The 14,949-nt window shown below is 44.8% G+C and overlaps 2 protein-coding genes across 6 annotated transcripts in view; one reads left to right on the top strand and one right to left on the bottom strand.

Moving 5' to 3' along the window:
- Window positions 1-3,951, top strand: part of atrn (attractin) — a 108,013-nt gene extending 104,062 nt beyond the window's left edge. Inside the window, exon 30 of the transcript XR_008573402.1 lies at window positions 3,176-3,951. The gene's annotated coding sequence lies outside the window, so the exon portion shown is untranslated. The remainder of the gene's footprint in view (window positions 1-3,175) is intronic.
- Window positions 2,462-14,949, bottom strand: part of gfra4a (GDNF family receptor alpha 4a) — a 142,039-nt gene continuing 129,551 nt past the window's right edge. For 2 of the 5 annotated variants that reach the window (XM_054796148.1, XM_054796149.1), the window contains exons 4-8: window positions 12,220-12,559; window positions 10,130-10,239; window positions 5,371-5,505; window positions 5,025-5,188; window positions 2,467-3,865 (exon numbers count right to left, since the gene is read on the bottom strand). In XM_054796148.1, coding sequence (XP_054652123.1) covers window positions 3,701-3,865; window positions 5,025-5,188; window positions 5,371-5,505; window positions 10,130-10,239; window positions 12,220-12,559 — 914 coding nt within the window. In that variant the 3' untranslated portion in view covers window positions 2,467-3,700. Of the gene's footprint in view, window positions 3,866-5,024; window positions 5,189-5,370; window positions 5,506-10,129; window positions 10,240-12,219; window positions 12,560-14,949 lie in introns of all 5 variants that reach the window. The other 3 variants (XM_054796145.1, XM_054796147.1, XM_054796146.1) reach the window with 3 other exon arrangements.

Below are 14,949 nucleotides of genomic sequence, written 5' to 3'. Positions count from 1 at the left end.
GATGGCCCCACCTCCCCTCAAACATCCAATCACTGTTCGTATGCAAATGAGCTATGACGCAGCGCTGTGGTGTCAGGTTTCAAAACGGTGCGGAGCAGCACGGCCATGAGAGATGAGGGGAGCAGTCCAGCGCTCTTTCTGGCGGAGTTTTCACCTCTAAAATGTAGGTTTTTGTATGTACTGCAGAAGTCAGCGCGCACAACGTGCCTTGTAAGAGCAGAGCAAGTGCTTACTCGGTCAGGTCCACGTGAGTTCTGCGTGCTCATTGGACAGTCGACCTGCGGAAGTACCCAGTAAGCACGGACGCACTAAGTGCTCGAGCAAGTGACCGTGGGAACATTTTAAAAGACTCACGGAGTCAGTGCGCTCATTGCCAGTAGAGGTCACACTACCGAGGGTGTGAATCCATAGCTAGACACAGCCTGCACGCAGCGAAAGTTCCTCGTGCACTAAACGTGCTACGTCGTGTCTGCGTGCCTGCTGAGGCGGTACTCACCAGTACGGATCCCCAAATGTTGCCAACGTTTTTGCAAGTAGACAGCAGGCACTTGCAAGTACGGCGGGTTGGGACCGCCGTCTAAGGGAGAACAAAAATCTAAACCTACACGAGCATGTGTGGAAAAAGTGATTTCCCCCCCGCGTTATAACTTCACTGTGGTTTATCACACCGGAGTTCAATTTCTCTCGCCACACTCAGGCCTGATGACTGGCACACCTGTTTTCAATCAAGAAATCACTTAAATAGGACCTGACAGAGACCAAAAGATCCTCAAAAGCTACACATCATGCCAAGATCTACAGACATTCAGGAACAAATGAGAAAGAGAGATCTATCAGTCTGGATCGGTTATAAAGTCATTCCTAAAGCTGTGGGACTCCAGCGAACCACAGTGAGAGCCATTATCCACAAATGGTGAAAACATGGAACAGTGGTGAACCTTCCCAGGAGTGGCGGCCAACCAAAATCACCCCAAGAGTGCAGAGACGACTCATCCGAGAGGTCACAAAAGACCCCACAACAACATCCAAAGAACTGCTGGCCTCACTTGCCTCCGTTAAGGTCAGTGTTCATGACTCCACCATAAGAAAGACACTGGGCAAAAACAGCCTGCATGGCAGAGTTCCAAGACCAAAACCACTGCTGAACAAAAAGAACATTAAGGCTCGTCGAGGGAAAGGCTTCTTGAGACGTCATCTGTACTTCTGTGAAGAAAGTGTTGAACGTTTCGCTCCTCATCCGAAGAGCTTCGTCAGCAAACTAATAAGTGCTGGTAGCCTAGGCCTTAAATACAGTAAGAGTGGGTGGAATTGGTGTGCCAACACCCTCCTCCTATGGTTCCTTACACTAAGCCTGGGCGGAGTAATCCTGCCATTAGCACCTCCGAACAAAGGGAAGTGTCGCTCCCTGAGTTGGGTATGAACGACTCTGATACTGGCTCGTTAGCATCTATTGTTCTGGCTCGGCCCTGGCTCCACCTCATTTGCAAGACTAAGAGCTGTGGGGTTTGGTCTCAGTAACCTGCTGAACACAGGGTCCAAATTAAACCTCAAACCACCATTCCGATTCAATGATGGGTTCTGTTGTTTGACAAAAATAGCTTCCTTTACTCCTCTTTCAAACCATCTGTTTTCTTTGGCCAAAATCTTTACCTCGCTGTCCTGAAAAGAGTGATTGGTAGCTTTCAGGTGTAGATGTACTGCTGATTGAGGACCACTAGAATTGTCCCTGCGATGTTGATAAAGCCTTTTTTGGAGCATTTGCTTAGTTTCCCCAATACACAGACGCATTAAGGCTCGTCTCAATTTTAGAAAATATCTTGATGATCCCCAAGACCTCTGGGAAAATACTCTGTGGTCTGACGTTTTGGAAGGTGTGTGTCCCATTACATCTGGAGTAAAAGTAACACCGAGTTTCAGAAAAAGAACATCATACTAACAGTAAAATATGGTGGTGGTAGTGTGATGGTCTGGGACTGTTTTGCTGCTTCAGGACCTGGAAGACTTGCTGTGATAAATGGAACCATGAATCCTGAAGGAGAATGTCCGGGCATCTGTTGGTGACCTCAAGCTGAAACCAACTTGGGTTCTGCAGCAGGACAATGATCCAAAACACACCAGCAAGTCCACCTCTGAATGGCTGAAGAAAAACAAAATGAAGATTTTGGAGTGGCCTAGTCAAAGTCCTGACCTGAATCCTATTGAGATGCTGTGGCATGACCTTAAAAAGGTGTTCATGCTGGAAAACCCTCCAATGTGGCTGAATGACAACAATTCTGCAAAGATGAGGGGGCCAAAATTCCTCCACAGCGCTGTAAGAGACTCATTGCAAGTTATCACAAACGCTTGATTGCAGTTGTTGCTGCTAAGGGTGGCCCAACCAGGTATTAGGTTTAGGGTTATATAGGGTTTTATACTGTGTATATATACTGTGTATATACTGTATATACAGTATATACTGTGTATATACAGTATATATATATATATATATATAGACTGTTTTGGGGAGGGGGTAGATCTGGTGCAGGTTCACGGCCGGGAGCAGGGATCTTGGGCTCAAAAAGGTTGATGACCCCTGGTCTATAGACTTTATTCAAATTGCTGTAATAGAGATCTAAAAACTTGTAACTCGACTCTTACACATTATTTTCTTCTGTCATTACACAAAATGGGTAAATATGAGCATGCTGTCTTTGGACGAGAGGCGGGGCACACCCTGGACTGGACTGGACCTCACCATGAATACATCCGCGTGTCATGTGGTACATGAGTATTAGTAGAGTGTAACGCTACTAATGTGTTGGTAAAGTTAGCATGTTTCATGATTGTGCAGGTGTAGCTAATAAAGAGAACGCGGTGGAGTAGGTGTACGTTTGAGCTTTATTGAGTGAGTGTCAAACAACACAAGAATAAATACACTTTGTAGAAGAACACTGAAGATGATGACGATGTCTTTTTTTAAAAATATTCATTTAATTTCATCCTCAGTCTGAAGTCACCAAATGTTGCTTAGTTGGTTGTCGTGACAACCTCACCACGACATTGGAAACGGTTTCTTCTTTTCAACTCCAAGCTTGAATGTTTGCCGAACAAAAACACACGATTAGTGGAAAAGGAACAAGAAGAAGCATGTTTGTGCCGTCGTTGTGACACTAACGTGTGAGCTTTGTCTTCTCAGAGACCCCAGCAGTTGGAAAAGGATCCAGGCGACACTTTGTCTTGACGTTTGTGCAAGCAGAATTGTGCTTTTGCCGTTACGCTTGTGAGGAGCAGGAGGAGACGTGAACACATGAAGAACACAAAAAGGGATTTAAGCATCCACACGAACACAACGCTCAGCCGTTTGTCCATCAAAACGGTTCGACTTCAACAACTACGCGTCGACCCGGCCTCGCTCCTGCCCCCTTGTGGTCACAACGAGAACTCACCGAAATGATCTTCTGACAAGGAATGTTCAACAGCAAAATAATTAAGTTCTCTTTATATTTTCAATAAAGTTATTTATATCCACTCTGTGCATCACATGACACTTTTGAAGCGGGAAATGGGCGGCGCACTTCCTGGTCGGCCGTCGATTGGACCGAGTCATGATTCACAAAAAAGACAAAAAGTGTTTGCTCAAGAGGGAGGGGAACCTTGGCATCCTATCCCCTCCCAGGTCTGCGGCATTGCCCTTGGCGACGGCCGGCGTGAGCAACGCCCCCTAGTGGCAACAGAGGAGCCTCACCATCATCATCGTCATCAGCCAGCTGAGTCCCAGCAGGAGAGGCGAGGAAGAGCAGAGGCGTCCACACGAGTGGTCCGAGAGGTTGGGGGAGGGGAGGGTGGAGTCTCCCTCATCGCCCCACAGTCTGTCATTGTCATTGACCTTGAACGAGTGGAGGGAAAACGTCATTTCCGGCTTTCTACAAATTGTTTTTTGAACAAAAAAATTCTAAACAATTTTAGTTTTTCAACATTTTCACGCTAAGATTTCATTTTCTTTAGAATTAACCAAATGTGAATCTTAAAATCAGAGGGGAAAAAAAACTAAACCTAAAAAAAACCTGCATTTTTCTAAAACAAATGTAGATTTTCGTTTAACATAATATATATATATATATATATATATATATATATATATATATATATATATATATATATATACTGTATATATTGTTAAAAAAATACTTAAGTTACTCCAAACTTTGAGTTTGGATGTGAAATGAAATGTTTTTTATAAAGTTTCTCTAAAAATTGTTTGATTATTTTATTCGTTTTAACAGAAATAACATCTGAACAATTTTAATTTTTCAAGTTTTTCCAATGTTCAGATTTTTTTTCTATTTAATGTAAAAAATAAATCTCCTAATGTGATTTAAAAAAAAAATAAAATCATTAAAAAAAAGAAAAACACACAAAAAAAAATCCACAACATTTTGAGTTTCTTCTGAGCTGTGTGAACGTTGAGTGAATGTTTGAATTGAATGTTCAGAAAAACACTTTGAATCCTCTGCTGTAGACTTCAGTCGTGTGCATTTGAAGTCAGTACAACTGAGCGACACCCCGTGTCAAAAGAAAGCCAAATGTGGAGTGAAATGTGACCCGGCTGGTGGTTAGCATAGCGTCGAATGAGTATTTATTTATCCGTGCAGGCTTACACGACAATGCAGAGCTAACGCTTTTTAATAAGCTGTCTGCGGTGTCCATTTTCTATCTTTGTAGCCCATATGGAACATTAACTATTTACTATGTTTGTTCTGACGCTGACTTAGTGCCCTACAAAAACACAACAGTGCGTGCGACGAGGCGTTAGAAGGATGGAGGCACAAAGATGTAAATGAGGAGACTTTCCTGTGGAAATAAGTGAGAGTCGTAGTTATTTTTATCCAAATTACTTGGGTTTTCCATCTACGACGCGGCCTAAAAACGTCAGCAGTCATTCTTTATAAACGCCAGCTCGTTACTCAAACACGGTTCCTAATAGCTCATTTGCTTACAGCATGTTGGTTAAAATGGGTGGAAGTAAAAATATGAAGAAGTCTCACTTGAGTAGGTATCTGTGCTTTCAGGATGTTCTGCTCTGTTTCCATGGAAACGCCCGGGGCGGCGCTGGTGGCCCAGTGAGAGTGCACGGCCGGGCTGGGAATTCCGGGCTGAGCGCCACCAGTTTTCACATCCGAGCCGTTGCCAAAGGCGAAGATGGCGTTCTCTGGAAGAAGAAGACTTGTTCTTTCATGTGATGGTCATCGGCCTATTTGTTGCTGTCAGCATAACCGCATCCTTCAAGCAACATCCTATGCACTAAAATCCCGATGCTATCATTTCAATACGCTGTCTTCATGCTGTCATTGTCCTTCCTTGTGGTGGTCGTCTTACGTATCTTTGACTCACTCAGGCAGATGTTGTCGTGGAAGAACGCCAGGAAGTCTCCACACTGCTCCCGCTGGTGACCGCTGGCGCTGCAGGAACACCAGGGGCCCACGTTGGAGGTGGAATTGTCAAGGTAGTTGGGCGTGATTGTGCTTCCTGAAGCGGGTAACACCACACACACGTACACACACACACACACACACACACACACACACAGGCATGCACGTTAGGGTGTTGAAAGGATTAACTGCTCTCGCTCCTGTGGACAAAAGTATTGGGATACTACAGGAAGTGGTGAAGTTCAGAAAATGTGGAGAGAGAGCTGTGTCCCAATACTTTTGTCCAGACAGCGCAAGCAAATGTAGCGAAAGAGCTTCAGATACACACTAAGTTGACACCGCAAGTCCTCAGTGCTTGATCAAAGTGCTGGAAGAGGAGAAGACACGGCATGAAGACACTAATTGTTCCTGACGTCACGTCCTGACGAGATGCGCTCACACATGCGCGCTTATGCAGCATCAGCATCCTCATCCTCATCCTCATCCTCACCCTCATCCTCTGGAGCTCAGCCTCTGTTTCATTCCGCGCTGCAGGGTTTGTGTAACGATCAATAAGCACAGCTTATTGTCCATCAAGCTTTGATGAGCGCCAACTCACACAAACATGGCTGACTTCCCTTCGAGGTGGTCAAGGACTATTTTATATTTTATCCAACTTGCAGCGTGTTTGTACAAACTAGCTGACCGTGTCTACTTACACTCGTAAAACTACACACGTACGTACTGTATCATGTTGTTGTTACTGCAATGTACACTGGTGTGAAAAAGTGTTTGTCACACTTAAACGTTTCATATCATCAAAGAAATGTAAATATTAGTCAATGACGACACGACTGAACACAAAATGCAGTTTTTAAAAGAAGCTTTTTATTATTACGGGAGGAAACAAACCCAAACCAATAAGGCCCTGTGTGAAAAAATGATTGCTCCTGCTGCTGCCCCCCCCAGGAAGAAAGTACTTCATTTATATCAGTCCGGAAAAGGTTATAAAGTCTTTTCTAAAGCTTTGGGACTCCAGCGAACCACAGTGAGATCCACAAATGGTGAAAATATGCAACAGTGGTGAACCCCAAGAGTGCAGAGACGACTCATCCGAGAGGTCACAAAAGACCCCACAACAACATTCAAAGAACTGCAGGCCTCACTTGCCTCAGTTAAGGTCAGTGTTCATGACTCCACCATAAGAAAGACGCTGGACAAAAACAGCCTGCATGGCAGAGTTCCAAGACCAAAACCACTGCTGAACAAAAAGAACATTAAGGCTCGTCTCAATTTTGCCAGAAAACATCTTGATGATCCCCAAGACCTTTGGGAAAATACTCTGTGGTCTGACGAGACAAACGTTAAACTTTTTGGAAGCTGTGTGTCCCATTACATCTGGCGTAAAAGTAACACTGCATTTCTGAGAAAGAACATCATACCAACAGTAAAATATGGTGGTGGTAGTGTGATGGTCCACCACTAAATGGCTGAAGAAAAACCAAATGAAGACTTTGGAGTGGCCTAGTCAAAGTCCTGACCTGAATCCTATTGAGATGCTGTGGCATGACCTTAAAAAGGTGTTCATGCTGGAAAACCCTCCAATGTGGCTGAATTACAACAATTCTGCAAAGATGAGTGGGCCAAAATTCCTCCACAGCGCTGTAGTTATTAGGTTTAGGGGGCAATCACTTTTCCACACAGGGCCATGTACAGTAGGTTTGGATTTTTTTCTCCCTTAATAATAAAAAGCTTCTTTTAAAAACTGCATTTTGTGTTTAGTTGTGTTGTCATTGACTAATATTTACATTTGTTTGATGATCTGAAACATTTAAGTGTGACAAACATGCAAAAAATAAGAAATCAGGAAGGGGGTAAACACTTTTTCACACCACTGTACTAGTGATGTAAGGACATACAGCAGCAGCAATTTTAGGCTTTTATTTAAGGTGTGGATGAGGGTTGAGATGTGAGCAACGGTGAGAGTTGCAAAAACAGACCCTCCAGGATTTTGCGATACTGCGATCACGCCAATCCACACGAATGCAACCAATCCCCACAAATCAAGCGCGTCCTTGCAACCTTGTCTAATCTGTGCAACTTCCTCACACATTTTGACCAATCAACTGAGTAGCGCTCAATTGCACGTCAATTGCTCACCAATCAAAAAGGTCCCCGCATGGCGCACCCACGTCCTTGTTTCCATTGGGGTGGACGTGTGACGATCATTTGTGATAAGCTGCGTGCGATGAGTTTTGAACAAAGGGAAGCTTCTGAACGAGCATTTTTCCAAACATAAAACATACATGAAGAATGTCTGCAACTTGTGGACGACAGGGCGGACAGCGGACAACAAGGGAGCCTTTGGTGGTGTTTGTTTTAAAAAACGCATGCATGTGTGTGATTTGGTCACGTGTGTAAAAATGGCAACAGATGGAACACATTGTGAGTAAATGTTGGTTAAGAGATGTAGGGACTGTAAACACACCAATCCTAAACACACACTTAATTAACAAAGAATAATGATCTTATAGGCATGCGTGCACACTGTCTCACCCTCCAACCATTTTTATTACACATCTTTTCAAAGGCGAATACTAAAAATGAAGCTTGGATGTACTTTAGAGTAGTCGGTGTACAGCTGGCAAAGAAAGCATCATTTCTACAGGAATGGCTGCTGAGAGTGTTTGATTTTAAACTGTGAAAGTTTATCTGGTATTATTTTTCTCCTGTGAAGGCTGAGATAGCATTTTTAGGAATCCAGGTGTGCTTTGTTAATAAAGCCTATTCACATTGTTGTGTGTCATGATGGCAAGATGCTTTCCTCAGTCTTTTTGTTCCTCATATTAGTTCATTAGTGACTTATTCTTCAACAAATGTTCCCATGATCAGACTTACACCGACAATCACTTTCTCCTGCAATTTTATTGCAAACACAAAAAAAAACAACACTGCGATTTTTTTGAAAAAGTTCCTGTGAAATCAGCCATGTAAAAAGATGTGCTGTGCACTTGAGTTTAATACTTTGCCACATCACAGTTGGAATTTTGCGGCTTCATTCAATCAAAAATATATTCATTTATAAATCATGATGTTCCGTGGCTGAATACGGGCTACTAGTAAAAACAAAAAATGCATATTTAAGAACATTTGACCTATTTTTTGCCTAAATGAAGCATTTTCAAGCATAAAAATTGCCAAAATGAACTAAAATACAAATATAGGGCATTCAGAAGACGCATTCAAAGATATGTACTGTTCACCACTGGTCTCTAGGTGTCAGGAGGTGAAAGAGTAGGGGTCAGTAATGTTACTGTAATGACGCACAGCCAGACTTGAACAACCGCAACAACAGGCTTTTATTATTTGAATGATCTCATAACAGGCACAATAATAATAACATAAAAATCTTAATAATAGCACGGGCTACTGTTGTGGCTGTAATCCAGTAAAACTCGAATCTGAACGTCATGTCATAGTTGACTATAGGGGTGTTATTTCATGTCTAGAGGGCTCTAATAATGTTAAAAACTGCATTTAGAAGGTCATAAACAGGTTTTCTATGCTTCAACTATGAAAATGTTGTATTTGTAAAGGAGAAATCCTTCTTCACGGACCTTCACTTGAACCAATTCACTGACTGTAAAGCCTATTATGTTAATTTGTTGAAAGCTTGTACTTTTGGGGTTTAGGTTACAAGGAACACTTCAAACATTGATAAGAAATTCATAGAATCACACGCTGATGCAATGTTATTGAAAAGAAATGAGTTTCAAAACACGGCAACCTTTGCTGCAACTTTGTGGAAAAGCTGCTGCAATATTAACACATTTTAGGTCGAAAGAATCACAAAAGCCTGCTAAATCCTGGAGGGGCTGGGTTTGGGTTCGGGTTTGAGCTAAGATAAGGGGTAAGGTATAGAGTTTGGGTTTGAGTTTAATTTAGGGTTAGGGTTGGGGTTAGGTTTGTGGTCAGGGTTCGTCTTGGAGTTAAGGTTAGGGTTGGGGTTTGGGCTTTGGCTACTAGCACATGATGACAGGACCATCAGCTCAGGTGTAAGTCGGATCTTACACCCAAATTCTACCTACATTAACTCCCAAGTCACTCACTGTACACACAACATAGAAAGGACAAATAGAATACAGCAATGAAAGACTAAACACAAGAATGAAATGAGACATCCATCCATTCTTTTTCTATGCTGCTTACCCAGTCCTAAGAAAATAAAAGCAATCTTTCCATGTCAATATTAAGACCATTGCACTAGTTAACACTGTCACTTTCAGAGCATCAGCAGCCTGGCGGTTGGTTATGTGTAGTGTTCTGAATGTCTGTGAACGTGCCACGTGTCCTCACTGTGTGTGTGGCTGCACGAGGAGGAGGACAGTTGAGTTTGCGAACAGTGTCCTGTTTTGTTTTTGCCATAAACAGATTATTGATCGACCACCTCCTCGTCATCCTAACAATGATGATGTTACAATACAATCCCTATCCTTTATGATGGTTGCGACAGTACAGTAGTTAGTTCTTGTAATAGTTTTGAGAGTAGCGCATGAATCAAAGAAGAAAGAGTAAAAATAGAACGTGACAATTCATTGTGCACACAGTGTAGCGCAGACTAAGCTGCTGCTTGTCAAGTAGTGGATGATGGTCTCCGAGGAACAGTCAATAGTTCTAATCCACTGAGTAACATTGTGATCAGCACACAGCTTCTATCCTTGTGGTCCATGAGTGTTTCTTACCAATGAGTCCGGTGTATGCCACCAGACACGCTCCGTGGTTCTCCTGCTTGCAGCCGTTGGCGCTCTGCTCCCAGGGCTGGCAGTCGTACTGGAACTGGGCCCAGCGAGACCTGCGAGAGCGACAATGTGTTAGCAGCTCTCTCGTAAGTGCTCAGGAGGTCTGCCACACACGAGGATGTTACACAGACTTGGCTCTTCCCTGGAAACACTCATCATCATCGTATGAGGAGATCATGGCCTTCATATCTCATCGTCCACTGGCATTTGTACTCCCATCCCCTCAGGGTGCCACACGCCCCCGTCTGTCACATCAGATCATGCCCACGGGCTCACGGCGCCCTCTACAGTCGGCTCGCTAATGCTGGCTGACAGCTGAGGGACAGGTGGCGCCGGAGAATGAGGCGTGAACAATGATGCTCACGGATGAAGCTCTTTGTCCCGGTGACATTTGAAGAAGAACTAGATTCACCGCTGAGGAGGAATACGCCTGTTTACGTCTGGTGTCATTCAAGAGCTTAATGAAGCACACCTAACCTTTCTGATGACGTCTCACTCTGATAAAAATCCTCATGAGCTCTGAAAGGTTGATCCTGGGCAACAATAACAACTACCTCTGCAAGGTTGAGCTAATTAAGCCCAAAATGGAACCAATCACGGTGTGCGGTGAATGGAATGTAAGCCCTGATGGCCGCCATGGTGTGCTATGCCAGTTGTCGGCAGGGAAGCGCTGGTGGCTTGACTGAGCCTCTTTCAAAGCACAAACCTTAAAAGTGCATCGGGAAATACAGTATATCTCCTCACATCAATATTTAACCACGTGTGCATGCCACAGCCGCAACTTAGCAGGCGTGAGTCTTTTTATTCTCTTTTTAGTTTCAAGGGCTCTCATCAAGCTCATTTTCAGCAAAGGCTCATTTTCAGCAAAAGATCGGACAGTATGTACTCGACAACAACTTTAATGTTTGATGCAATCTGTGAACACAAGTTGCTGTGAACTGCAGCGGAATAGTGCATACAAAGCTGTACAATTCAGAGATTGCGCTGCCGTTATTCAGAAAGCCTTGCAAGATTTCTGCACTACTCGCAACTTATGGTTAGCTTCGAGTCTGTCCTGGATGCTCTGTACAATACGGCGGCGTAAAAACTAAGTCAACATAAACAGAAACGTGCAAAAGTCTCCATCCACAACCATGTCCTCTTTAATATAAAGTGGTTCACTTCTTTTTACAATTTCACTACTGTTAGATGATAGTCTAATAGCTCAGTGCATTGTCAGTCTAATTGCTTCTCATAGAGGTCTTTACAATACACGCACACACACACACACGCACACACACACACACACCCACACACACACACACACGCACACACACACACACACACACACACAGAGTCGCACAACACTTAGATCTGACTCATGGAAAAACACTGGGAAACACAATATTGTTCTCACTCACATCAGCTTACCTCTCACGTTCACACAAACGTAACTTTCGCTTTCCCGGTACACAAGCATAAGCTTCACTTTCTCACTGCTATCATAGACTCTGTGTGCTTTCATTTTGGCTTTTCCTCGATTGTCTTACTCTTTCATACAATTTAAAAACCTTTTAAATTGTGTGATCATTGACTACTTCTCTGATAGCAATGTGGTCCAAAGAAGCAGGAAGAAGGGCAAAAAAAATAGAAATAGCCGTTAAAATACCGATAGAAAGCAGCATGCATGAAAACTGTCACTTACCCAACCCGAGTCCTTGCATTGACAAAGAATTGTCTGTACAGTCAACCGCTTTCAAAGCACCTTATAAAAGTGCATGAGCAAACACATCTCTGCCTCCATGAAAATGTAACTACTGGATGTGTGCCTGGTTTGACACTGGAACAGATTAGTTCAACTTCTACTATAAAAAATAAGGCCCTTTCATATAATGCCAGTTTTTTACCGTGACAGCATTCTGCGTGGACAGCATCAACACAGAATGGAAGACCAAGTCACGTTTTCTGTTTTCAGAGGTAGTACAAGAGCCGTAGCAGACGTGGGACTGATGGTGTTTAACCTGTGATGCAGTGTAAAAAAAGCAGAGGTGTACCTGCACACGTAGTCGGCCTTGCAGACCCTCAGCTGGGCTAGACAGTTGGGCTTGTCCTTGTCCTCGTACGAGCATGTCGGGACAATGGTCTGGCGGCGGCGCTCGGCACACGCCGTGTCGGTGCACGGGCAGAAGAGCAGCTCGTGGGTGTAGTCTGGCGGCACGCGGTCAAAGAACTTCCTGAGCGCCTTGTTGCACTTTGGCCGGTTGCAGGGTCCGGAGCGGGCCGAGGGCTGGATGCAGGACGACACGTACTCGGTGCGGAGCTTCTGACACGTCTCATCAATGTTACACGCTTTGGCGGCGTCCAGGCAGCGGTTGACGGTGGTCACTTCAGACTCTGGAAGCAAACAGAAAACATTTTATCCCTGGGAGTGAGGAGGCATCAATTCCCAGCCAATGTTTAGCAATTACTTCACAGCCTCAGCTGCAGATGTTGTTGACTTGACACCCTCGCCTCTGCAGGCTGTTTGCACAGTCTTCATGCTCAAAAGTAAGCCCAAATGCAGAAGATACGGAACGAAACAACCCCCTTTGCAATGAATACGACATGAAAAGTGTGTAAATGTTGTATGCAGCCATGCTCTAATGGCTGAATATTTCATTCTGCTGGGTTAATGCAGACTGGCATGGCTGAAAAAGTGTCTCTTCCATCAGCGAGGCCTCTAATTACTCTTCCTCCCCTTTAATCCATCTTCCCAGTGTTGTCTTCCTCATATGGCCTGATTGCAACCCTCCACATCCTCCACCTGCTTCCATGGCAGCATCTCTGGTGCCCTCACCCTCCACCCAGACTGCCCACCTCAGTGCCCTGGCCCCCGTGACTTCCCCGCTAATGAGCCACACGAGCAAACTCCCTCACATAACCACAGTTTGTTTGCCTTCCTGCCTGCTCCATCATCACTTTCTCCCCCAGTGACCCCCTCTAGTCAATGCGGCCATGATGACACCGGGCTCCTCTAGCGAGTACGCTACTCATTAGTGTGTAAACCGCCTCTAGTCGCGTCTCCTGGCGAGCGTGCCTCTCTGCGAGCTGTCATATAAAATATGGACGGCCTCGGAGGGCGAGCTAACAAGGCGCCGCAGAGCGCGGCTTGTTCCCGGCTTAACTGCAAAGCTGCCGAGGACCAGACATAGCGGCCGGCTTTGGGATGACAAAGTGTGGCGAGCAAGGAGGTTTTTCACGTATTTGCGCTCTAACCGAGACCATGTCGACACAAATATGACACGTTTATGTTGTTTCTTTGCAGGTTTGTGCAAGAACGACAACAACAACACGTTTGTGTGGAACTCTGGAGAAGAAAGGTCCACGAGGCGAGGAAGAAAATTACATTTTGGTGCAGATCCAGTTAAAGGTCCGCTTGCATTGGGGCCAAGTGAAGCAGTGAGGCACCAGATCCAGCAGATGGAGCTGTGGTGTATGGTAGTTTCTAATGTGCACTACTGCCACCACATGGGTTGGTTTTAGTGTGTTAAAAAAATGTAAATATATCAAAATGGCCCCCACATCCTTTGATTTTTCAGTATGCGGCCATCAGTGGGAAAAGTGTGGACCTCCCGCCACCTGCCACTTTGACATGCACTTGAACGCCTGTCTGTGTTTTCACGGGGATTGATTTTCTAAAAGTTTTTCGGTTTAATTAGAATTACTTTTAGAGTTAGAAGTGTGGCTGTGGGGCGTTTAGCGATGCTAGAGATGTGCTGCTTGTCCATAAACAAGTCCAATGCGCTGATGACACAGCTTGCTAATAAGCTCCTCCAGTCTAATGACACGTTGAAAACTTCTTTGGTGCAGAACAACATTAACATAAGTGAGTGATTAGTTAAAACACGACGAGGCGGCGGTGTCGTCTTGGAGGAGGAGGAGGAGGGCCGTTGGAGGCAACGCTCCCAGCGAGGAACCATGAATCAACACTTCATGGCAATCAGCTTGTCGGGATGCATGGCATGCGCGGCAACTCTGTGACAACTCTGACCTCCCGCGGTGTCGCTGTGGTGTAATTTAAGAGGAAGCGGTGCGCGCTAGCTGCTGCAGTCCAAAAGGCCTCGAGTCGCTTTATCATGCCGCTCGTGCATACGGCCATAACACACGGCGCGCTCCTCCAGACTTGGCTTGTTTACCAGCCATCTTCCTTCCAGTCTTCATGTGTGACCTCCACTTCGTCACACACAGCAGGGGAACCTGGAGAGCGTGAATTTTCTAGGAAACCCAAAATGATATTAGCAGCACAATATACACCGGGAGAGGGAAGTAAAAGGCTGCTTATGAGAGAGATTGGCTGTACAGGAAGGCAGTAAAAAAAAGATGGCCTTTTTTAATCCTGCTGCTTTATGTAGGAGACATTTGCGTTTGCTGTCTCATTGCAATGCCAGTGCAGGACATTTATCATTAAAGAGTGGAGTAAATCACTTGATGAAGTCATTATTTAGTGCTGGCAGTCCAGTCCACCTCATTGAGGCAATCTGCCGCCTGAGACAACAAACACTTCACCTCCTGACCTGTGAGGAGAAGTAAAAGCTCCTCATTTTAAAGTAAACAAAGCGGTACTGGCTGTCTGTTCTCTCCTGGCTGGCGCTTCCACTCACATTAGAGTAAATAGGTAATTAATCTGAGCCTGGAGGGGGCTGAGCGGCTGCATGCGGCGGACCTGCAGGCTCGCTGCCAGCGCCAAAGCCAGGCGAAGGATAAAATGAGGCCTGCAGCTCCAAACAAACACCTGCTTGCAGAGT

Source organism: Dunckerocampus dactyliophorus, chromosome 13 (assembly GCF_027744805.1).
Source record: "Dunckerocampus dactyliophorus isolate RoL2022-P2 chromosome 13, RoL_Ddac_1.1, whole genome shotgun sequence".
NCBI classification, from domain to species: domain Eukaryota; kingdom Metazoa; phylum Chordata; class Actinopteri; order Syngnathiformes; family Syngnathidae; genus Dunckerocampus; species Dunckerocampus dactyliophorus.
This window is presented reverse-complemented; position numbering and strand designations above follow the sequence as displayed.